At 44.4% G+C, this 23,498-nt stretch overlaps 1 protein-coding gene across 1 annotated transcript in view; it reads right to left on the bottom strand.

Annotated features, from left to right (window-relative positions):
* Positions 1 to 369: 369 nt before the first annotated feature.
* LOC120915819 (carcinoembryonic antigen-related cell adhesion molecule 1-like) overlaps positions 370 to 23,498 on the bottom strand; it is a 113,750-nt gene continuing 90,621 nt past the window's right edge. The window contains exons 10-14 of the mRNA XM_040326618.1: positions 12,002 to 12,027; positions 6,665 to 6,735; positions 3,810 to 3,839; positions 3,481 to 3,545; positions 370 to 1,013 (exon numbers count right to left, since the gene is read on the bottom strand). Coding sequence (XP_040182552.1) covers positions 3,483 to 3,545; positions 3,810 to 3,839; positions 6,665 to 6,735; positions 12,002 to 12,027 — 190 coding nt within the window. The 3' untranslated portion in view covers positions 370 to 1,013; positions 3,481 to 3,482. The remainder of the gene's footprint in view (positions 1,014 to 3,480; positions 3,546 to 3,809; positions 3,840 to 6,664; positions 6,736 to 12,001; positions 12,028 to 23,498) is intronic.

The following is a 23,498-nucleotide window of genomic DNA, read 5'->3' as shown; positions in this document are numbered from 1 at the left end:
TTTACCTTATCTCTGCATACTCTTACACACTCCTGACACTTGCGCTGTATCCATTTCACACTCCTGACCCCTACACTCTGTCCATGTCACAGTCCTGACCCCTTCACTCTGTGCATTACAAACTCCTGCTTCTGAACTTTGCTACACACTCCTGACCCCTGCACTCTGAGTGAGTGAGTGAATAACTTGTATAGCGCTACAAATGCGAACTGAATCGCCTCAAGGCGCTTGATACCCATTTCCTTCTATTTAGCCTTCAGAATAGGTAGGTCTTGAGTTTTTTCCTGAAGGCCTGGTGAATTCACTTCCGTTCGGATGTTGGTTGGTAACGCGTTCCACAGTCGAGTACCTTGGACTGCAAATCTTTGTTCTCCTTTGGTCTTGTAGCAGGCCTTGGGAATTTGTAGTAGATTTTGGTTAGTTGATCGAAGAACGCGATTGGGCAAACTCTGTGCATTAAGTACTCCTAACCCCTGAATTTGGTGTATTACATACTCCTGACTCCTCTGATGAACTCTCTTGACTTCATCAGAAGTACCTCATCATATTCTACAGAGCTTTACACAGTCCCCACTGAAATTCATATACATCCTGAAAAAGCTAACAATCTAATACTCCTACAACAGTCATCAACCCATTCCAGGACCAACTCCTAGGTAGAAGCCCAACAAACCAGCAGTATGTTTTAATACAGCACCCAGCACTGCAAGGTAACAGCTTAACAAACATTCTGCCTGCTCCATGGGTGAAATAAAATTATACTTATTTGGTCACTGACTTTTTCATTGTCATTTAAATTACCAATACCAAACTTGCTTCAGCCCTCATTCATTGACCATGACCAATATATAGCAGTACTATTTCTTTATAGAACAGTGAAAAGTATATGGTCTGGTCTGCACTATTTTGTAGGTTGAGATAAGATGATGCAGGGAGAATTTCACAGAAGAAATTATGTCCTCATGCTGATTGGGGGTCGTATGCATTATGTGAGTATGATGCATCTAAAAATCCTAGAGGAAAAATTAAAGACAAATAATGAAATGAAATGTAAACATTGACAAATATTGTATTAAACATCATTGAATGGTGTTGTATAATAATATAGAACAAACTAAAAGGAAGACAACTATCAGGGGTTGTAACCCCTCTCTACTCTATGAACTACAAAAAACATGGCTTTAGATATGGTTTAACCCATTTGTTTCCATCGGTAACAATTTGCAGATTTTCCCTGGGTAGTATGAACCCAGAAGCAAACTCACCTCTGAGAACTTCTGGGTTCAGAGCTGTCAAACTCTGGCTGAGGAAGAAGCGAATTAAGCACAGTCTGAGCTGGATTAGCTTCAACTGTGCACAAGGATGACATCATGGGTCGAATACAGGCCCGGATTGGCCATAGGGCAAACCGGGAACTTGCCAGGTGGGCTGTGGCCGCCGGGGCCACCAGGCTGCAAGTTCTTGCAGGGCATAAGGCTCTTTGAGCACGAGCCACTCATCCAGCCTCTCCGCGCCAGGTGGACATAAGCATAGAGGGGGAGGAGCTAGATGAGAGGCCTTGTTCTATATGCAGCCGCCCCACTGCTCCTCCTATCCTGCTTCTTTTTCTGCCCCCCCCCCCCCGGGCTCTCCACACCACCCATACTCTCTGCCACCCCCCCGTGCTCTCCACCTAGGCTCCACCATGCTCTCTGCCACTCCCCCAGCGCTCTCTCCACCTTCCCCCATGCTCTCTGCTGCCCCCCAGTGCTCTCTCTCGACCTCCCCCCATGCTTACTGCCCCCTGTGCTCTCCACAATTCCCCCAATGCTCTCCACCAGCCCCCCTGTGGTCCCCACCTCCCCATGCTCTCTGCCGCCCTTTTTGTGCTCTCCACCTCCCCCATACTCTCCGCCACCCCCACTTGTGCTCTTCACATCCCCCATGCTCTCCACCAGCCCCACTGTGCTCTACACCTCCCCCCATGCTCTCCACCAGCCCCCCTGTGGTCTCCCCCTCCCACCATGCTTACTGTTACCCCGTGCTCTCCACATCCCCCCATGCTCTCCACCAGCCCCCCCTGTGCTCTCCACCACCCCCACGCTCTCCTCTACCCTCCCTGCTCTCCCTGCTCTCCGGCGCCCTCCCCATGCTCTCTGGCGCCCTCCCCATGCTCTCCACCAGCCCCCCTGTGCTCTCCCCCTTCCCCCATGCTCTCTGGCACCCTCCACCATGCTCTCTACCTCCCTTCCTGTGCTCTCCACCGCCCTCCCTGTGCTCTCCACCTCCCCCAATGCTCTCCCCCACCCTCCTTGGGCTCTCCGCCTCCCGCCATGCTCTCCGCCGCCCTCCTTGGGCTCTCCGTCTCCCGCCATGCTCTCCGGCGGCCCTCCCCCCATGCTCTCCACCTCCCCCCATGCTCTCCACCTCCCCCCATGCTCTCCACCTCCCCCCATGCTCTTCACCAGGCCCCTGTGCTCTCCACCTCCCCCCATGCTCTCTGCCAACCTCACTGTGCTCTTCACCTCCCCCATGCTCTCTGCTGCCCCCTGTGCTCTCCTCTTCCTCCCTGTGATCTCGTCCCACCCCATGCTCTTTCCTGGTCCCACCTCAACCCCCCCTCCACCTCACACCTCTGCTGGCTTCCCCCTTCCTTCTCTCAGGGGATCTGTCAGGGTGGAGAGTGGGGAAGGGGCCAGTTAACATGTTCAATCCAAAATACCCAGGCCTATTTTTTGTCCCAGTCTGGGCCTGGTCTAAGAGAACCCCTGAGGTTTTTGACCTTAATACATTCTATGCATTGAGGTGAAAAACCTGTGCTGCAGCAGCCCCCCAAAGCCCCCTTTTACTTACCCAAACCCGATCTTTCCAGCAACGGGGACAAGCACACCAGCTCCAGCCACTGTCTTGGGTTCTCATTGGATAGATTGATAGCAACAGGAGCCACTGGTTCCTGCTGCTGTCAATCAAATCCAATGACACAGGAGTCAGGGGCAGGATCGAGTCCTGCTGTCTGTCAATGGATGCAGCAGTAGGACACGCCTGCATAAGTGCCCTGAGGGAAATCACTTTTCCTGTGGGGGCACTCGATGCGGGGAGGGGCCAGGAACGCCCCTGGTGGACCCCAAAAGAGGTAGCAAAAGACCCTTGCACAGAGGAGGCAAGTATGACATGTTTGTTATTTAAAAAATAAATAAATAGGACTTTACAACCCCTTTAAATTTTAAACATTTACTTCAACATCAATAAAAACACATATTTAGCTCCAAGAAAAAAATATTTGCATTTATGGTTCAGTTTATATCGGTCTTGCTTTAAACAGTTATACTTTGAGGCTTTAGGTGTATTTTCTGGTAAGAAAAGTGCATTTTAGTATTTGGGCGCCAAATAAAAAAAAAAAGGGTTACTGTAAAGTGTTAAGAATGTAAAGAGAGGAAATGGTCATTAGAGGAAGTAATTGATAAGCAATAACTAGACAGATATACATAAGAAAGTTGTTACCTTCAGTATTTTCCAGCAGTATTTGCCATGTTGCTGTATATGGATTTGTCATTGTGTGCTAGTTGCTATTTGTGGAAAGAAAGTCAGTTAGCTTGGCTGGAACATAATTATAGGACTGGGATTTCAAGTATAAGTAAAATATACTGTATCTTCTTCATATAGAAGTTGTTAACATTAGATTTCCCAGTGCAGCATTTTCCAAACAGTGCAGTATAACCAGAACACCAATGATTATTTTAGATGCACTGTAATAGTAGCCAGAAACCCATTTCAGTGCAAATTCCCAGCATAAAAATTTATATTAACAATACAAATAGTATAATATTTACCTCATAGTGAGATTCTTGACTTGTGTTCCCCTGCATATAAAAGACACATATATTACATCATACAAAAATGACAAAGGTTATCAGCAAAACATTTTTAGTTATGATTAAAAATTAGTGGACCAAAAAACTAGGTTGAAGATCAGACCTATTTTTTTTTTTTTTTTTTTATTACAATCCTCTAATAAATTTTGTGTGTGTGTGCTTTTTTTTTTATTGTCATTACACACACCTAGGGCTCTATTTATAAAGCATTCATACATGCTAAATAAATGTCACTAATATTTGTAAGAGATTAATTTCCATTCTTTTTAGCTCCATTCAGTGTACAAAGTGCTACATAACTTTCTAAAACACCTCGATGAGAACATGATACCACATTTTGGTCTCTGGATGGAGCGGAAAATATTGGCATTATTCTCTTACAAAAATGATAGGACATTTCATTTAACCACTTAAGCCCCGGACCAATATGCTGGCTAAAGGCCCAAGGGGTTTTTACAGTTCGGAACTGCGTCGCTTTAACAGACAATTGCGCGGTCGTGCGACGTGGCTCCCAAACAAAATTGGCGTCCTTTTTTCCCCACAAATAGAGCTTTCTTTTGGTGGTATTAGATCGCCTATGCGGTTTTTATTTTTTGCGCTATAAACAAAAATAGAGTGACAATTTTGAAAAAAATTCAATATTTTTTACTTTTTGCTGTAATAAATATCCCCCAAAAACATATATAAAAAAAATAGTTTTCCTCAGTTTAGGCCGATACGTATTCTTCTACCTATTTTTGGTAAAAAAAATCGCAATAATCGTTTATCGGTTGGTTTGCGCAAAATTTATAGCGTTTACAAAATAGTTTTTTTGCATTTTTTTTTTTTTTTTTTTACTAGTAATGGCGGCGATCAGCGATTTTTTTTTTTTGTGACTGCGACATTATGGCGGACACTTCGTACAATTTTGACACATTTTTGGGACCATTGTCATTTTCACAGCAAAAAATGCATTTAAATTGCATTGTTTATTGTGAAAATGACAGTTGCAGTTTGGGAGTTAAACCTAGGGGGCGCTGTAACATTTAGGGATCACTGTGTATGTGTTTACTAGTGTAGGGGGGTGTGGCTGTAGGACTGACATCGATCTAGTCTCCCTAATAAAAGGGATCACTCGATCGATGCGCCGCCACAGTGAAGCACGGGGAAGCCGTGTTTACACACGGCTCTCCCCGTTCTTCAGCTCCGGGGAGCGATCGCGACGGAGCGGCTATAAACAAATAGCCGCGCCGTCTTCCCGGATCGCTCCCCGAGCGGACCCGACCTCCGCATGTACCGGGGGGGGTCCCGATCGGACCCCCCACCCACGTCTAGGCAGGCACGTACAGGTACGTGATTGTGCCTGTCCGTGCCATTCTGCAGATGTAAATGTACATGAGGAGGTCGTGAAGTGGTTAATGAACACGAGTACTTCTGACATTTGTACAACAAATGTTTTAAAAAATAAACCTCCAAGTTGCTGTTATTAGGGTAGTAAGCAAATCGGCCCCCTGCTACTGTAATACCTATTTGTGATCTATCAATAGGCGTGGAGTTCGAACATAGGTCCAAAAAAAAGCCCCCATTTCAAATGCAATGCCAATGGTAAAGGAGTGCTTTGTACCTATTATGTATATGGTTAGTATAGATGAGGTTCTGATTAGAACCAAACTGGAATTCGGTCTGAATTTTGCCTTTTTGGCAAATAGGCAAAATAGACCCAAGGGTCTAGTATGGATTCGGAGGGGACCAACTCCCCCCAAAATCCATACCAGACCCTTATCCGAGCATGCCGCCTGGCAGGTAAAGAAAGGGAGGGGACGAGCGAGCGCCCTCCTCCCTCATGAACCATACCAGGCCACATCCCTCAACATGGGGGGATGGGTGCTTTAAAAACAATAAATATGCAGAGGGTCCACTCGGAATCCATACTAGACCCGAAGGGAGACCACACGCCATTTTGTTCAACATTTTTTATTTATTTTTTACAATTAGCCGTCAGTGGGGAAGCCTGCTGATAGCTGATGAATTATTGGTTAAGGACTCGGCGGCTGGGTTCCCACCCGGCCCCCTGCTTAGCAACCAGCTATATACAGTGATAAAATAAAAACCGCAAAACACATCAAAAATCGCATCACAAACATAACACTTGCATTTCTGGTGCGGTTCCATTGGAGTTTATTGCTGCAAATCGCAGGGGGAAAAGTCCCGACCCTTTCCAAAAACGCACTGGCTGTGAAATGCATAGATGTGAACTTGTACCATAGGAAACCTTGTTAAATGAACTGTAGTGCATTTCTGCAAACTGCAAATTGCACAAAAAAACGCATAGATGTAAACTCAGTGGATTTCTGCCGAGTAAATTAGGCCCCTTTCACATGGGTGCCTCTGTCTTGAGGTTTCTGCTTGCTCAGGGACGATTGCTCCGCTGATCCCCACTGTGCAGGCAGATGAAAGGTTTGTGTCCACTCCACTGTACATTTTCATTTGATCCTATCCGATCTGCCAGACAGAAAAAATGATCACCATCTCTCTAGAATTTGCGTGCAGGATCGGATCTGATGGCAGTGGTTGTCAGCGGATATGTGTCCACTGACACCCGCCGCTCCCTAGAGGAGACCACAAGGTCCGATCAGGTCTGCCCGAAAAACTGACCTGATCAGAAAGCCTGTGTGAAAGGACCCTAAATATTTGTTTCTTCTGGGATCTATTATAGAAATTGGAGCATGAGATTCTAGGAATTTTCCATGATCGAGTTCCAGTGACCTTTTAGTGGAATTTAATAAGATTTTTTTATTACACAAATAAATAAATAATAATAATAATTCTATTACCTGAGTGCCTGGCAAAGTTCTTTCATAGATGTGTTCAGGAACATTTACATATGTTTGATTTTCTGGTGTTTCTAAAAAAAAGATAAAATGTAAATGGTGTAAAAGGATTGTTTTAAAACCCAAATGAGATACAATTATAAATAAAATGACGTTATCATATTATCAATAAAAATGTATTATAGAATGTTCTGGGTTGTCTGTTAATGGCTGATCTTCATTGAATTTGAAGTTCTTATAATAAAAAAGACAAAGTTGTGTATTCAACAAACACTGGAATGCTTCACTGGATCTTGTAACAGGTCACTTTCTTTTCAATATGTCCTTATTCAAGCGTTTTATATATATATATATATATATATATATATATATATATATATATATATATATATATATATATATATATATATATTGTGACAGTAGGCGGGTTAAATTCCCTGGTTGCATCCAAGATGCTGTATATATTTCTCCTAGGTTCAGGCTTTATGCCAGTTTGTACCGTCCAGCGCCATTCACGATTCAGTTACGCAAACAACGTAAAATTTAAACCTCGCGACGCGGGAACGACGGGTATCCTTAGCATTGGCTGCCCCTGCTTTTAGAATGTGCAGCCTTACTCGAAACCCGACATACGTAAACTACGTACGCAGGGCTCACGTAACGTTGTGAATCGGTGTTGGTATGCAATTTGCATACTATACGCTGACCACAACGGGAACACCACCTAGCGGCTTGCGTAAGAATGCAGCCTAAGATATGAGGGCATAAGAGCTTTATGCCACACATATCTTAGGCTGCAGTCGGCGTAACAAGCTCTCTGAATCAGGACAAGTCGTTACGCCTGCGCAAGTAAGCAATTGCGCTGCATAACTATGGTTACGCAGACGCAATTGCTTCTTGAATCTGGGCCAGTGTTGGGTACATGCTGCATGAAGATGTGCAGCGTTTTGAAGGCTCCGATGATGGAACACAGAGGAAGGCAGTAATGTGAGCCCAGAGAGAGGGGGTGCCCGAGAAGGACAGCAATCTGGCAGTCATGTTCCCCCAGCTGCAGCATACTGCCAGGTTTTCGACAGTGATGAGGAGGGAGGGGATGGTGAGGTCACTGACTCTACGTGGGTGCCTGATAGGAGAGAGGAGGAGGAGGAGGAGGAAGAGGCACAGGCACATCTTCAAAGAGGCAGGATGCCCTCCAGGGGCCAGCTTAAGGGCAGCACACCAACTGCATTACATCGCAGAGCTACGCCTGTGCAGGGCGCGGCTGTGTCTCAACGTTACTGCAAAAGTTCTTTGGTGTGGGCCTTTTTGGAGACGTGCATCAGATCGCACCGTTGCTATTTGCAACATATGTCTCAAGCGTATCTCGCGTGGCCAAAACATCACCCGCTTGGGCACCACATGCTTGACCAGACATATGTCGACCTGCCATGCAGTTCGTTGGCAAGCATACCTGAAAGACCCACACCAAAGAACAAAGCGGAACTCCCCTTGCCCCTCATCAGCTAGCTGAGATCTCCAACCCCACTATACCCTCAGTCCTCTTTGAAGCCTGCACTGATAGGACTGAAGGTGTAGAATTAGGTGTGTCACAACCTAGTAGTACATGCGGGCAATCTACTATCGGTACACCGATGTCCGATTGTACCAGCCAAATTTCCCTGCCCCAGCAGCACCGAAAGAAGTACTCTCCCAGCCATCCACATGCCCAGCGGTTGAATGCTAGCTTAGCGAAATTGCTAGCACTTCAACTGCTGCCTTTTCAGTTGGTAGATTCTGTCCCCTTCCGTGAGTTTGTGGAATGTGCGGTACCTCAGTGGCAAGTTCCCAAACGCCACTTTTTCTCACGGAAGGCGATTCCAGCTTTCTACCGCCATGTGGAAGGCAATGTCCATGCCTCGCTGGACATGGGGGTCAGTGGTAAGGTGCATATCACCGCTGACTCATGGTCCAGCAGACATGGACAGGGACATTACCTCTCTTTCACGGTGCATTGGGTGACTCTGCTGGCAGCTGGGAAGGACGCAGGGCAAGGTACAGTATTGTTGGAGGTTGTTCCGCCACCATGCCTCCAAAACACTCCTACCGGTTGTGACATACCTCTCTCCTCCACCCCCTCCTCTTCTTCTTCCTCTGTGGCCTCTTCCTGTGCTAATGTGTCCTCGGAACCAGCCATGCTCCGTAGGCGTACGAGGGGCTACGCAGGAATGCAGGCAAAGAGATGCCATGCGGTGCTAGAGCTGGTGTGCTTGGGAGACAGGAGCCACACTGGGGCAGAGGTTCTGTCAGCTCTGCAGGGGCAGGCTCAGAGGTGGTTGACGCCATGCCAGCTTAAGCCAGGAATGGTGGTTAGCGACAATGGCACCAACCTCCTCTCTGCCCTGCGACAGGGACAACTGACCCATGTGCCCTGTTTTGCTCATGTTCTGAATTTGGTGGTGCAGCGGTTCTTGGGCAGGTACCCGGGCTTACAGGACGTCCTGAAGCAGGCCAGGAAAGTCTGTGTGCATTTCCGAAGGTCATATAATGCCACTGCTCGGCTGACAGACCTCCAAAGGGAATACAACCTGCCCAAGAACCGCCTAATCTGTGACATGCCCACCAGATGGAACTCTACATTGCTGCGTGTGCAGCCGCTGCAGCATGGCCAGAGGGCCATCAATGAGTACCTGTGCCAATACGGCAGCAGAACTGGGTCAGGGGAGCTTTGGTTTTTTTCCCCCACGCCAGTGGGCCTTGATCAGGGATGCATGCACTGTCCTGTCACCATTTGAGGAGGCCACAAGGATGGTGAGCAGTGACAGTGCATGCATCGGTGAGACTGTCCCTCTTATTCACTTGTTGGAGCACACGCTACGTGGAATAATGGACAGGGCCCTTGAGGCAGAACAGAGGGAGGAAGAGGAGGACTTCCTTACCTCTCAAGGCCCCCTTTATTCAGATAGTGGTCCTGCTTGCCCGCCTAGCACACAGGAAGGGGACGAGGAGGAAGAGGAGGAGGATTGTATCATCAGCATGGAGGTGGAGCCTATCACTCAGCATCAGCAGCAGCAGTCTTCAAGGGATCATTTACAGTCCCAAGGAACCCATGGACTTTTACGTGGCTGGGATAAGGTGGCTGCGGATCCTGTCGTCCTCAGTGACCCAGAGGACTGTGCCCCGAATGCCTCAGCAAACCTACACTGCATGGCCTCCCTGATCCTGCAAAGCCTGCTTAAGGATCCTCGTATTCGTGGTATCAAGGAGAGGGATCATTACTGGCTGGCAACTCTCCTTGATCCACGTTACAAGAGTAAGGTTGCGGAGCTTATCTTGCCGTCGCAGAGGGAACAGAAGATGAAACATCTTCGGGAGGCCTTGCATAAAGGTCTGTGCAACGCGTTCCCAGAACCTGGGGGATTACCAAATCCTGGTCCTGGACAACGTGTTGCTGAGGCTTCGAAGAGTCAAAGATGGAGCGGTGGAGAAGGTGGCCGTCTGACCGATGCGTCAATTTTTTAGTCCGCAGCCCCAAGGTATGACCGGTTCCAGCAACCATCGCCAGCGTCTGGTTTACATGGTGCGGGAGTACCTAGGGGCAAGATCAGACTTGGACACCTTCCCCACTGAAAATCCTCTGGCTTACTGGGTCTTGAGGATGGATCACTGGCCAGAGCTTGCACAGTACGCAATTGAGCTACTGGCTTGTCCTGCATCCAGCGTTCTTTCAAAATGTATATTTAGTGCTGCTGGAGGCTTTGTGACCGATCACAGGGTACGCCTCTCCACCGACTCCGTCGATCGACTGACCTTCATAAAAATGAATCAGGCTTGGATCAACCAAGCCAAGCACCTGATGCTGATGTAACTGAATATTTTTTGGGAAATGTCAGATCCCTTGGAGACTGCCTATGCTGATGCTGAGTGACTGTCCTGTTATGCTGCTGACTCAATATCCTTTTCCTCCTCAATGATCTTGCTGATAGCTAGTGGGAACATTATTGGTTCTGGGCATCGCCACCAGTGCCTAAGGCCCAATTTTTCTGCCCCTGTTCAACAGGGGCGTGTAATTACAATTCTTGATCTAATATTTCACAGCAGGGCGTTCCAGCGCCCACCAAGACTAACTGTGAGGGCTTACACTGTTGTGGCAACACCAACACCTAGGTCCCAAATTTCTGCAGACTATATATGGCAGGCCCCTACTTTCAAACATCCAAATTACAAACGACTCCTAATTGCAAACGGAACGAGCCAACAGGAAGTGAGAGGAAATCTACCCCTTGGAAGGGAAATTCTCTTTTGTAAGAGGTGTCTCCTGTCCACTGATGCTTTATCACAATCCTTGTTTCACAAAAAAAAATGTTTTTCAAAAAATAATTTCATTGGGACATAAAGTGAGGTGCAATCTTCTGAACAGATGCACACAGACAGCAAAACAAATGTTACAGGGGTGATATGATAACCCTTCTCTGTTTTCAGAAAAGCTTAAAAAAAGATTTTATGGTTGAAGCTACACTTTAAAGAACTACCAGTTAAAAATTACAAATAGGTTCTACTTAACAACAAACCTACAGTCCCTGTCTTGTTTGCACCACCTGTACAAAGTATATAGGGCCAAAGGGGCTTTTTTAATGACCGGGGGGGGAGGGGGGCGGGGAAACCCATGCTATTTTTCTCAGTGATTTTCATCCATATTGCAGGGACCAAACATTACATTAAAGCCGCAAGTAGTTTTAAATGACTTTTTTCTAATAGTAATCTTAACAGGTGCCACTACTATATAGACACCCAGCAGGTATGATATTTAAAGACATTTTTCATTTTTTTTTTTAACTTAAAGCATCATTAAAATCGCTGCTCGAGAAAAAAACGATAGTTTTTAAAACTTTTTTTTCCATTGATACATGTTCTATGGGGCAAGACCCGGGTCCCCAAACCAGTTTTCCGACAATAACTTGTATATTGGGCTTTAAAATTAGCACTTTTGAATTCGAACGTTCGAGTCCCATAGACGTCAATAGGGTTCGATACGTTCGCGCGAATGTTAGGTCCGTTCGAAGGTTCTGGTGCGAACCGAACACGGGGGTGTTCGGCTAATCCCTAGTGTCTATTGATGCTAACACCAATGATGGAGCACCGAAGTTTGAGAGTTTTTTTTCCCCACTGATGTCGGGATCTTTCTACTCCCAATGATCACAGTCCGGCCCCTCAAAAGTCTGAAGGACAGGAAACTGGCCCTTTGTTTAGAAAGTTTGGAGACCCCTGGGGTATATATATATATATATATATATATATATATATATATATATATATATATATACTACAAACATATGTGTATGTAAACAAAAATTTCTACTTTACCTAGGTGGTATTCAGGTTCACTTACTCTGTAGAGGAAAGAATGTATTTAATTTAGACATGCTGCTAGTTCTCCACACCAGTTCATACATTTATTAGGTTATTTATTTGGAAAGCTATTATTGGGAAAAACATTTGTTTTCAAGTGATGCGTTCAACCACACAGACTATAGGATTTCATGAGATTTCAAAGGAAAACAAAAAATTGTATTTTATGATTTAAAGATTTTTTTTTCCTTTACAAATAACCATTGATTACAGGTAACATTCCCAATACTGCTATTACAGAGCTATTTCTGTATTTTCTACAGAACAAGCATAGCAGGACCTGTTTTATTCCAGAACTCTCGAATTAAAAAGTCAAATGTTACTGTGCTTGAAAAAAGCAGGAAAAAAAACGTAGGAAGAAAATAAGGTCAATGCTGTGATTCAATTGGAGCTGATGCCATTGAGTTCTGTATAAAACAACTTTTTTTTTTTTTTCAACAGAGAAGCTAAGATTAGAAGAGAAATTGAATACAAAGAGCCTACAATTTCATCTGTTGACTGGAAATGTATATATGGACTAGGCTGAAAGTTGAAAGGAAGGACCTCCAGGGTGATATTCTCGGAAATATTGCCCGAGGCAAGCACAACACAGGAAAGACCGGGGGATATTGGAGAACTGAATGCATGGCTAAAGACCTGGTGTAAGAAGGAGGAATTTGGGTTTTTAGAGCACTGGGCTGACTTTTCATCGGGGGGCAACCTATATGCCATATGCTAAAGATGGTTTGCACCTAAATGGTCTGCTGTGCTGGAGGAGAGGTGTATGGGAAGGCTGGAGGAGTATTTAAACTAGGATTGAGGAGGGAGGGTGAATTTGATTATATTGGGGCAGACATGTCAGACAGGGGTCAGCCTCTATTGGTGTGTGGAATGGGGAAAGATTGGGGGGCTATGGCAGATGATATGAAGGTTCCCATGTTACATACAACCACTGGAAATGGTACTATTTGTACTAAAGTAAAAAATATGCAACATACTGTACGTGTGCAAAATGTGACAATGAATTAAAGTGTTTGTTCACCCATGCCAGAAGTCTGCCAAGCAAAATAGGTGAGTTGGAAGCTCTGGTGCACAAGGAAAAATATGATTTAATTGGTATTGCTGAATCTTAGCTTCATTCTTCACATGACTGGCTATACTCTCTTTTGGAGAAACAGGGTAAAATGGAAGGGTGGTGGTGTCTGTCTCTGTGTGAGAAGTGATCTCAAAGCGAGTTTGAAAAAGGACCTAGTTGATGGAGAGTATGATTAGTCTGAAGCATTATGGGTGAAACTGTACGTGTGTGTGTCCTACAAAGGTAATCATTGGAGTTTCTTATAGACCTCCCAGTGTTAATGAGGAGGTGGAGACTGAGCTCCTTGCGCAGATGGAAAGGGCTATGACAGTGATGATAATGGGGATTTTAACTACCTGTTAATTTACTGGAGTAATGGCACTGCTGGGACAGTTAAAGGGCACACATTTTTAAACCTATTACAAGATATTTTTATGGTCCATTTTTTTGAGGCCCGACTTGGAATGATGCTCTGCTGGACCTGGTAATCTCAAATCATACAGAGCTTATTACAAATATTCCTATAAATGAACACCTGGGTAGCAGTGACCATAACATGGTTTCATTTAATGTCCGCTATAAGCAACAAACACATATGGGAAAGATAAAAACACTTCGCCGTTTTGAAAGGGCACGCTGTGCCGTTTCAAGCTGGGGTCATGCTGTTAAAGGCAGACAGTCACAGAGCTGGAGTTCGCGCCCCCCCCCCGAAAGGAAGAGGGGTGAAGAATGGACGCTAGCTGCTAGTGAGGAAGACGGGGACATTGCGGGCTTCTCCTGCAGGTCAGTGCCACATAATGGGCTATTATGCGATGCATAGTAGCCAATTATGCTTTACCTTTGCAGGGAAAAAAAGAGGAAGTAAAACCCATCAGGGTTTACTTCCTCTTTAAGAGAGGAAGTTTTCCAAGGATGAGGGCTGCTCTCCAGGACTTAGACTGGGAGGGAATATTAGCATCAATGAACACAAAATAGAAATGGGAATTCTTCAAAAAGACTGTATATGAACTCACTGCAAAGTATATTCCCATGAGCAATAAGTTTAAAAGGCCAAAGTTTAAAAAGTTATAAATAATAAGAAATAGAAGGGACAGAACACACGGAGTGGAGAGAAAAATTGCTACTCACCCCGTTGTGATACAACAGAGAAAATTTCCCAGGTGGGGTTTTTAGGCAGCTCAATTAGACAAATAGGATACAATGTAGTATGAAATGATTTATTTGCATATATCAAAATTGTCAAAAAAAGGGGAAGATTGTGGGATTGTAAATAGAATATGAGTTGCGGTACAGCAAAAGAACATTGAATTACATAGAGGTTATACAGTACACAGCCGCTGGCCCTGATAGGCACTTCCACACAGCCAGTCAGCTGCCGCTATTCAGCTGACCGGCGCTCAACTTCCGGCCAGCTGAATAGTGGACGGCAGCGGCAAAAATTTACAGATTCATATAGTGTATGAATCTGTATATTTTACTGGCTGTGAGCGAGCCAGATGGGGCGGCGCTCCTGCGTCCCTATGGACGCACCGCCACTGGGCCCGGATTCACATACATCGGCGCATATTTATGCCGCCGTAGCGTATCTAATATACGCTACGCCGACGCAGCGCAGAGAGGCAAGCACAGAATTCACAAAGCACTTGCCTCCCAAACTGCGCTGGGTTTCCTCGGCGTAATCCGGCGTAGGCGGAAGTGGGCGTGAGCCATGCTAATGAGGCGTGACCCCATGCAAATGATGGGCTAAGAGACAGACAGATACGAATAATGAACGGCGCATGCGCCGTCCCAGTGCGCATGCTCAGAATCACGTCGGAACGAATGCCTAAGATACGTCGGATCACTGCCTACGGCGTGAACGTAACCTATGCCCAGCCATATTCATGTCCAACGTAACCAACGTAAAATTTGACGGCTTGAGTTCCCTGGTCCATACCTTTGCATGGGTTTTGCCTCATTTGCCGCGTATATTCTGCGCCGGGCGCAAGTACGTTCATGAATCGGCGTATATCCCTCATTTGCATATGTGCATAGAAAATCCATGGGAGCAGCAAATGTGTAAATATGCGCCTACGATACGCCGGCGTAGGCAAGTTACGTCGGTCGGATGAAGCCTATTTTTAGGCGTATCTCAGATTGTGGGCACGGCGCACAGATACGACGGCGCATAGTTACACTTACGCGGCGTATCTTGAGATACGTCGGCGTAAGTGCTCTGTAAATCCGGGCCATAGACTCCAGAGAGAGAGAGAGAGAGATAGATAATTTTACCCCTGTACAAATTATAAGTAAGACCTCACCTGGAATATGCAGTTCAGTTTTGGGCACTAGTTCTCAAAAAGGATATCGGGGAACTGGAGAAAGTTCAGAGAAGGGCAACCAAACTGATAAGAGGCATGGAGGAACTCAGCTATGAGGAAGGATTCGAGGAACTGAATGTATTCTTTCTTGAGAAGGAGATTTGCGGGGATATGATCAACATGTACAAATATATAAGTGGTCCATATAGTGAACTTGGTGTTGAGTTATTCACTTTAAGCTCATCACAGAGGATAAGGGGGCACTCTTTACGTCTTGATGGAAAAAATATTTAATTTCTAAATACGTAGAAGTTTCTTCACAGTAAGAGCTGTGAAAATGTGGAACAGACTCCCTCCAGACGTGGTTCTGGCCAGCTCAGTACATTGCTTTAAAAAAGGCCTAGATTATTTCCTAAATGTACATAATATAACTGGATAATAACATTTATAGGTAAAGTTGATCCAGGGAAAATCCGATTGCCTCTCGAGAGATCATGAAGGTTTTTTTCCCCTGCTGTAAAGTGGCCAGTGAGTATATAAAGCTGGTATTTTGACACAAAAAATAAATATAAATAAATAAAAATAATATATATAATTACATATTCAGCAAGGGTATCTCATGCTATCTGTCTGGCTTTAGTAGGCTTTATTTGGTGCAGCGTTATTCTGTGTAAAACAGTATAGCTCAAAGTAAGCAAAGAGGAAGTGGCCTTGAATACACAGAGAGCTCAGAACAGTTTTAGAAACCAAGGTCTAATTCTTATCATTAGAAACTGTGCAATTTGTCAAGGTTAAACGTTAATGGAACATTGTTCACTTTGATCAAATAAGGAAGTAATACAATTGAAAAACAAAGTAGAGAAGTAATTGAAAACCAGTGTCATATGCTTTCACTGGACTGGTTTTAAAATGCAAGTTACTTAAAATATATATATATATATTTTTTTTAATTTAAAGATTTTATTGAGTACATCAGACAGGGCAGAACAAATCCAACAATGAAATGTTGTACAGTAAGAAAAGACTGGTACACAAACCAATAAGAAAGTAGCAACATCTAATAGGGACATAGCGAATCAGCTGATGTCGACATAGCAGCAACTCACCTACATTAGACCGAGTTAAGATGCAGCAGTATAGGGTTGCCATCTGTCCAGGATTCACCCGGACAGTTCGGGTTTTGAATCATGTGTCTGGGTTTCAGTCCACCTGAAACCCGGACACATTATTCAGACCAGGCTGTGGCTCCCCAAGTAAGTGAGATAATCATAAACAAATCTGTTGCCGCTGCTGGCGGCTGTTTAGGGGCAGGTTTGGTATCACGGAAAGGTGGGTGATAATGTCAGCAAGAGCAATTTAGCCACACCCACTGGCATGCTCTGTGTGCTACATTAATACCCTCCTTGGGGCACCCAAATGTGTCCCAGCTCTTTTAAAATCCTATGTTTACTGCAAAAGAAACAAAAATTGCCCTGTGCTGCAAAAGTGTTCGGGTTTGGCTTGAAGAAAAGGTGCCGGATTTGCTCTCCCTGCCGCCCCAAGGCCAGGTTCCACAATGCACCCCCTCCCCACCATCCAAACACCCCCCCTCCCCCCAAATCAATGTAGAATGTGTGGCACGGTTAGTTCAAGTATGTTTTGTTTGTTTTTTTAATTTTTTATCACTTTTTTTATTTTTATTTATTTGTAGCTTGTCGCTTACTTTTTTTAATTTTTATATAATTTTCTTATTTTTCTTATTCTTTACTTTTTTATTTTATTAATTTAATTATTTCTTCTTTATTTTTTTATAAAAAAAAATTCACTTAACTTTTTTGCTATCGCACAGGAGAAAACAATTTCCTGTGTGATAGCAATTGGAGGTGACATGTTCTCTTTATTGACCCTGTCACCTCCAAAACAGGAGTCCAAGCACTGTGCTAGAACTCCTGTCACAGCTGAGATGGGAAGAGCACAGCTCTCCCCTCTCACTGTGTACATCGGCAGCAGGGACAGGAGACAGACTCGGTGGCCGGGGGGAGGACGGAGTCCGGAAGACAGAGCCAGCAGAGAGAGGTATGTGGGGTGGGGGGGAGGGGGACGGACGGGAGCACATATTTTACAAGTGATTTTGGCGACATCGCCGCAATCACTTGTTAACGAGCGAGCGGATTCCCCCATAACTTACCGCCCTTAACTGTTTGTTCCGGGCGTCGGGGGACTCCATGCCACTGCCACCCCTTGGAGCCCTGCCGCCCCAAGGCCTGGCCTCAGTGGCCTTGTGGGAAATCCGGGCCTGGTGGCAACCCTACAGCAGTATAAAACATTAATATCACCCCAAGTCAGGTGTACACAAACAAATTTTCCAATATGACGAAGAAGACATTACATCTCGGAATTTAGAAGACAGGAAGGTAAGAGTAAGCAGAAAAACAACCAGAGCAGGCTCAATATAAACCTTAGGAAAATGAGGGTAAAGACTTGGGTGAAGGGGGGTGGGGGGGGGTTGGTTGTGTCTTTTTATTTTTTCAATTTCTTTATTTTCCAAAATAAATTTTCCTATTCATTTGTACAAAACATGGGAAATAGCAATCATCTGAACAAATATAAGTAAATAGATCCAAATACATTCCAAAGAATTTAGCATAATACAATCTCTCTATTCACTCCTCTCAAGAGAGGAAGAGAAGAAAGAAAGAAAAGGAAAAAGAAACAAAACAAGAAGGAACCAAACGATCACATTCCTACAATTGGGGTCTTTCCATCTCCCTTATTTAATTCGCCGAGTTGAAGGCATGGCCAATTGATTCCCAAAATTAATCCATAAACAAAGGGGGGGAGGGCACTGTAAGGGATAGCATTTGATAAACAAACAAAAATTTCAAATTCCTCTAATTTTTGGGCATGGGGGGACGCTATCCCATGCCCTCCCTTCTATTATTTTATTTTAACCCACTCCCAGTGCTCTCTCCCCCATGGTACTTATAGTTCCTTCTCGTTCCTTATTAAAATATACATTCACAAATTTCCCCACCCCACCCCCATCTAATTCCAAAATTAATCAAAATAATAATAATAATAATAAAAAAAAAAAAAAAAGAGGGAAAAAGAAAGGAAAAAAAATAAGTTGTATCTCTCCCTCTCTCCCCTCCCCACGTACCCTACTCCTCCCCCGTCAATCCTCCTCCATCCTCAGACTGAATCCAATCATTCCATGGTGTCCAAATCTTCCTATAAACCTCTCCCTGTTTCCTACTTGCCCATATCAGATCCTCCAATCTATTTACTTCTTCCACCTTCCTAATCCACATACTCAAAGTAGGGGGTTGTATTTGTTTCCATTTAAGCGGTATGCATGCTTTAGCAGCATTCAACAGGTGATACAGTAATGGGTTCCCTTTTATTCCCCAGGAAATGTCTGACAGATGCAGCAGGTAGAAGGCTGGGTCCTCTGGTATAGTCTTTTTGCTAAATTTTTGTATAATCTTCCGGACCCCTACCCAAAACCCCCTAATTTTAGAGCATGTCCAAAAAATATGCACCATCGTACCTTTTTCTGCCTTACATCTCCAGCATTCGTCTTTTATGTTTGGTAGTATCTATGTAGCTTATCTGGCAGGCAGCACAATTAACACATTTCTTAAATTCCCAAGTGATACCATGGTACCGGGATCGGGAAATGTCACAATTTGAGAAACAATGTATGGAAGAAGAACCAAGTATACATACAATATATAAAATGTATGCAATATTGAGTAGTCCATCAGGAAACTCCCAGTTGCCTTTTTTCCAGAAATGGGAATCAGATTTGGGTAGGATTTTTGAGGAAAAACAAAAAACTAAAATGATAAAAGCTATATTTGAGACAGCTACCTGTACCAAAATGCAGGAATGCAACTACAAAATAATTGCACAATGGTTGGTTGTGTCTTAAAATACATTTTGGTAGAAACATACCCCCGACAAACCATCAGTGCAGAAAGACCTACACCATAAATAATTGTAAGCTGAAACTTCAGCCAAAACTTTTTTAGTTTTAGATAGGTAGGCAATGGTTATTAGAACCTCTGCTGTTTTTAGTTGTTGATTGTACTCCATGTAGGAGATTTGCTTATAAATTTACAGTATCTGACCTAGTGTCACTCAGACAGAAAATGATAGAAACCAGTGTGATTGGGACAGAAACACTTAAAAAAAACAACAATAAAAAAAAACATCTGATTATTTATTGCTTTGACAGGAAGTCAAGGGAAATTTCCAAAAAATAAATCTAAGGCCCCATACACACGATAGAATCCATCCGCTGAAAAATCCCAGCGAATGGGTTTCAGCGGATAGATCCTATGGTGTGTACACTCCAGCGGATCTGTTTCCGCGGATATTTATCCCCTGGGATGGATTTCCAGCGGATAAATATTTGATGACATGCTTTCAAATCTATCCGCTGGAATCCATCCCAACGGATGGATCCGCTGGTCTGTACAGACTCACCGGATCAATCCGTCCGAAGGGATCCCCCGCATGCGTCGTAATGATTCGACGCATGCGTGGAATTCCTTATATGACAGCGTCGCGCACGTCGCCGCGTCATAATCGCGGCGACGGCGCGACACGTCATCGCCAGAGGATTTCGTCGCGGATTTCGATTCGATGGTGAGTACACTCCATCGCATGGAAATCCGAGCAAATCCTCGAGAGGATTTATCCGCGGATACGGTCGGCTGGATCGTATCCGCGGATAAATCCTCTCGTGTGTATGGGGCCTAAGAGTCGGTTCACACAGGGGCAACCCGACTTCAGCGAGACTTTTGGAAGCAACTTGGATCAGACTTGAGCATGAACCACAGCACTACTTGGGGAGACTTGAGGTTACTTACAAAACGACTTGAAGTCAGAGCTTCTCAGCTCTTTTGACATCATTCTTCTTCCTGTTTCCTCCCTTCTTCCCTGTTCCCTGTTTTTATATGTCCAAAATGCTCTCTGTGCGTTACTTAATGTCAGCTGTCATAGCAGCTGGTTTGGCAGTATTGATGGAAGAGGAAGAAAGGAAACGAAGGATGAGGATGCGAAGAAGTCGCTACTGGATCCATCCAATAATTTCCAATTGAGCTAACAGAGGGCAGTTCTGGGCGATGTATGAGAAGATGCGTGGTTTTGAGGACAAGTTTTTCAATTATACACGGATGTCAATTGCAAGGCAAGTACATATGCTGTCTGTGTATATAATCGTAGCATATTTTTAACCACTTAAGAGCCAGAACATTATGCAGGTAAAGGACCTGGCCATTTTTTGCGATTCGGCACTGCGTCGCTTTAACTGACAATTGCGCGGTCGTGCGACGTGGCTCACAAACAAAATTAGCGTCCTTTTTTCCCCCACAAATAGAGCTTTCTTTTGGTGGTATTTGATCACCTCTGCGGGTTTTGTTTTTTGCGCTATAACCAAAAATAGAGCGACAATTTTGTAAAAAAAAACATTATTTTTAACTTTTTGCTATAATAAATATCCCCAAAAACGATATACATTTTTAATTTTTTTTCCTCCGTTTACGCCGATACGTATTCTTCTACATATTTTTGTTATAAAAACGCAATAAGTGTTTATTGATTAGTTTAAGCAAAATTTATAGCGTTTACAACATAGGGGGGGTAGTTTTGATGCATTTTTATTAATATTTATTTTTTACTACTAATGCCGGCGATCAGCGTTTTTTTTTTTTTTTTTTTGTGACTGCGACATTATGGCGGACACATCGGACACTTTTGACACATTTTTGGGACCATTGTCATTTTCACAGCTAAAAGTTCTATCAAAATGCACTGATTACTGTGAAAAATTACACTGGCAGTGAAGGGGTTAACCGAGAGGGGGGCGCTGTAGGGGTTACTGTAAGTGTGACCTCATATTTTTCTAACTGTAGGGGGGTGGGACTGGACGTGTGACGTCGGTGATCGTCTTTCCCTATAACAGGGAACAGACGATCACTGCCACAATGAAGAAGTTTACACACACCTCTCCCCGTTCTTCTGCTCCGGTGACAGTTCGCGCGACACCGGCGGCGATCGCGTCCGCGTGTCCCGCATGCACAGTCACAGAGCTTGGGACCGGGTCGCGAACGCGCCGCCGGCTGGGCACCTAAAGAGGACGTACAGGTACGTGCTTGTGCCCAGCCGTGCCATTCTGCTTGTAAAACGCTGTTATAACGCTCGCAGCGTTGAGTCTAAACGTGGTAAAATCACGGTTAAAACACGGTAAAATAGCATTGTTTTACCTCGATTTTAACGCTCCGCTATGGCCGTTTGCAGTGTGAAAAGGGTGCTGTTCTTGGAAAACACTGTTTTTTTTGCAGCACTAACATGGGTGAATACAGTTCAGGCAACATTAGTACTAAGTGTATGTGGGTGGTTTACTGTTGCTGGCAAATAATCCAATGGTGTGTTATATTGTTACTGTCAGGGATCTACTGTTGTTGTAAGGCGATCTATTGATACTGTCAAGGATCTATTGTTAGGGGATCTATTGTTCCTGTCAGGGATCAACTTTTGTCAGGGATCTATTGTTGTTGTCAGGGGATCTATTGTTGTTGTTAGGGAACTATTTTTCCTGTTAGGGATCTACTGTTGTAAGGGGATTTATTGTTCCTGTCAGGGATCTACTGTTGTCAGGGATCTATTGTTGTTGTCAAGTGAACTAGTGTCCCTGTTAGGGATCTACTGTTGTAAGGGGATCTATTTTTCCTGTCAGGGATCTACTGTTGTTGTAAGGGGATCTATTATTTTTAGGGGACTAGTGTTCCTGTTAGGGATCTACTGTTGTCAGGGATCTATTGTTCCTGTTAGGGATCTACTGTTGTCAGGGATATATTGTTAGAGGAACTAGTGTTCCTGTTAGGGATCTACTGTTGTTGTAAGGGGATCCATTGTTCCTGTCAGGGATCTACTGTTGCAAGGGGATCTATTGTTGTTGTCAGGGGAACTAGTGTTCCTGTTAGGGATCTACTGTTGTAAGGGGTTCTATTGTTCCTGTCAGGGATTTACTGCAGTTGTAAGGGGATCTATTGTTCCTGTCAGAGATATACTGTTGTTGGGGATCTATTGTTGTTGTAAGCTGATATATTGTTCCTGTCAGGGATCTACTGTTGTCAGATCTATTGTGCTTGTTGTTAGGGGAACTATTGTTCCTGTTAGGGATCTACTGTTGTTGTAAGGGGATCTATTCTTGTCAGGGATCTACTGTAGTTGTAATGGGATCTATTGTTCCTGTCGGGGATCTACTGTTGTCAGCAGTCTTTTGTTGTTGTTAGGGGAACTAGTGTTCCTGTTAGGGATCTACTGTTGCTGCCAGGGAATATATTGTCGCTGGTGTGTTCTATTGTTGCTGTCTGCAAGGGATCTATTAAACTGCCTTTCTTGGGAAAAAATACAAAACTGTTAGTACCACAAATCGGCAGAAGGGGTAGTCTTTGGAGGTGAGTAGGGGTTGGAAACAAGGCATGGTGCTCAGAGCTGGGTAGGGATGTAGACAAGGGGGAGTTCATGCACCCATTCTCTGTGAAAACAAGTGGCCTGTATGGAACTACAACCATCATGCCTAGCCAAGGAAAACAGACATATAGTAAAGGTAAAACTTACATTAGGCAGTGCGGTCAGTCAGTCTGGGACAATACATCAAAATCCTCAAAGGACAGGCAACAGATATCCAGCCAGGCATTGTCCCTCTTCAGTTGGTCCTTGTAATGTCTGTCTGTCTTGTACAGGCATGTTCTCTCCTTAATAAACCTTATAAGGGATTCATTGTCCACAGCCTCTCTTCTATTCCCTTCCCTGACTCTGGTAGACATGGTGTATAGAGGTATACAGAGACAACGTCTAAAATGAATGTAATATGTGTCTAGGAAGGTGGGGGCTGCCTGCGGACAGGGGAGTACCTGGGTAAATTCCTTACTGCCTCTGGATAAATTACTCTCTGCTTCCTGCAAAGTTGCCTCTAAGTTGCCTCATTATGTACAGGAATCAGACTTGGAGGCGACTTCCATTGAAATCTATGGGTACAAGTCGCCTAGAAGTCGGATTGAAGTAGTACAGAAACCTTTTCTGAAGTCGGAGCGACTTCAGTAGT

Source organism: Rana temporaria, chromosome 10 (genome assembly GCF_905171775.1).
Source record: "Rana temporaria chromosome 10, aRanTem1.1, whole genome shotgun sequence".
Taxonomy (NCBI): Eukaryota; Metazoa; Chordata; class Amphibia; order Anura; family Ranidae; genus Rana; species Rana temporaria.
This window is presented reverse-complemented; position numbering and strand designations above follow the sequence as displayed.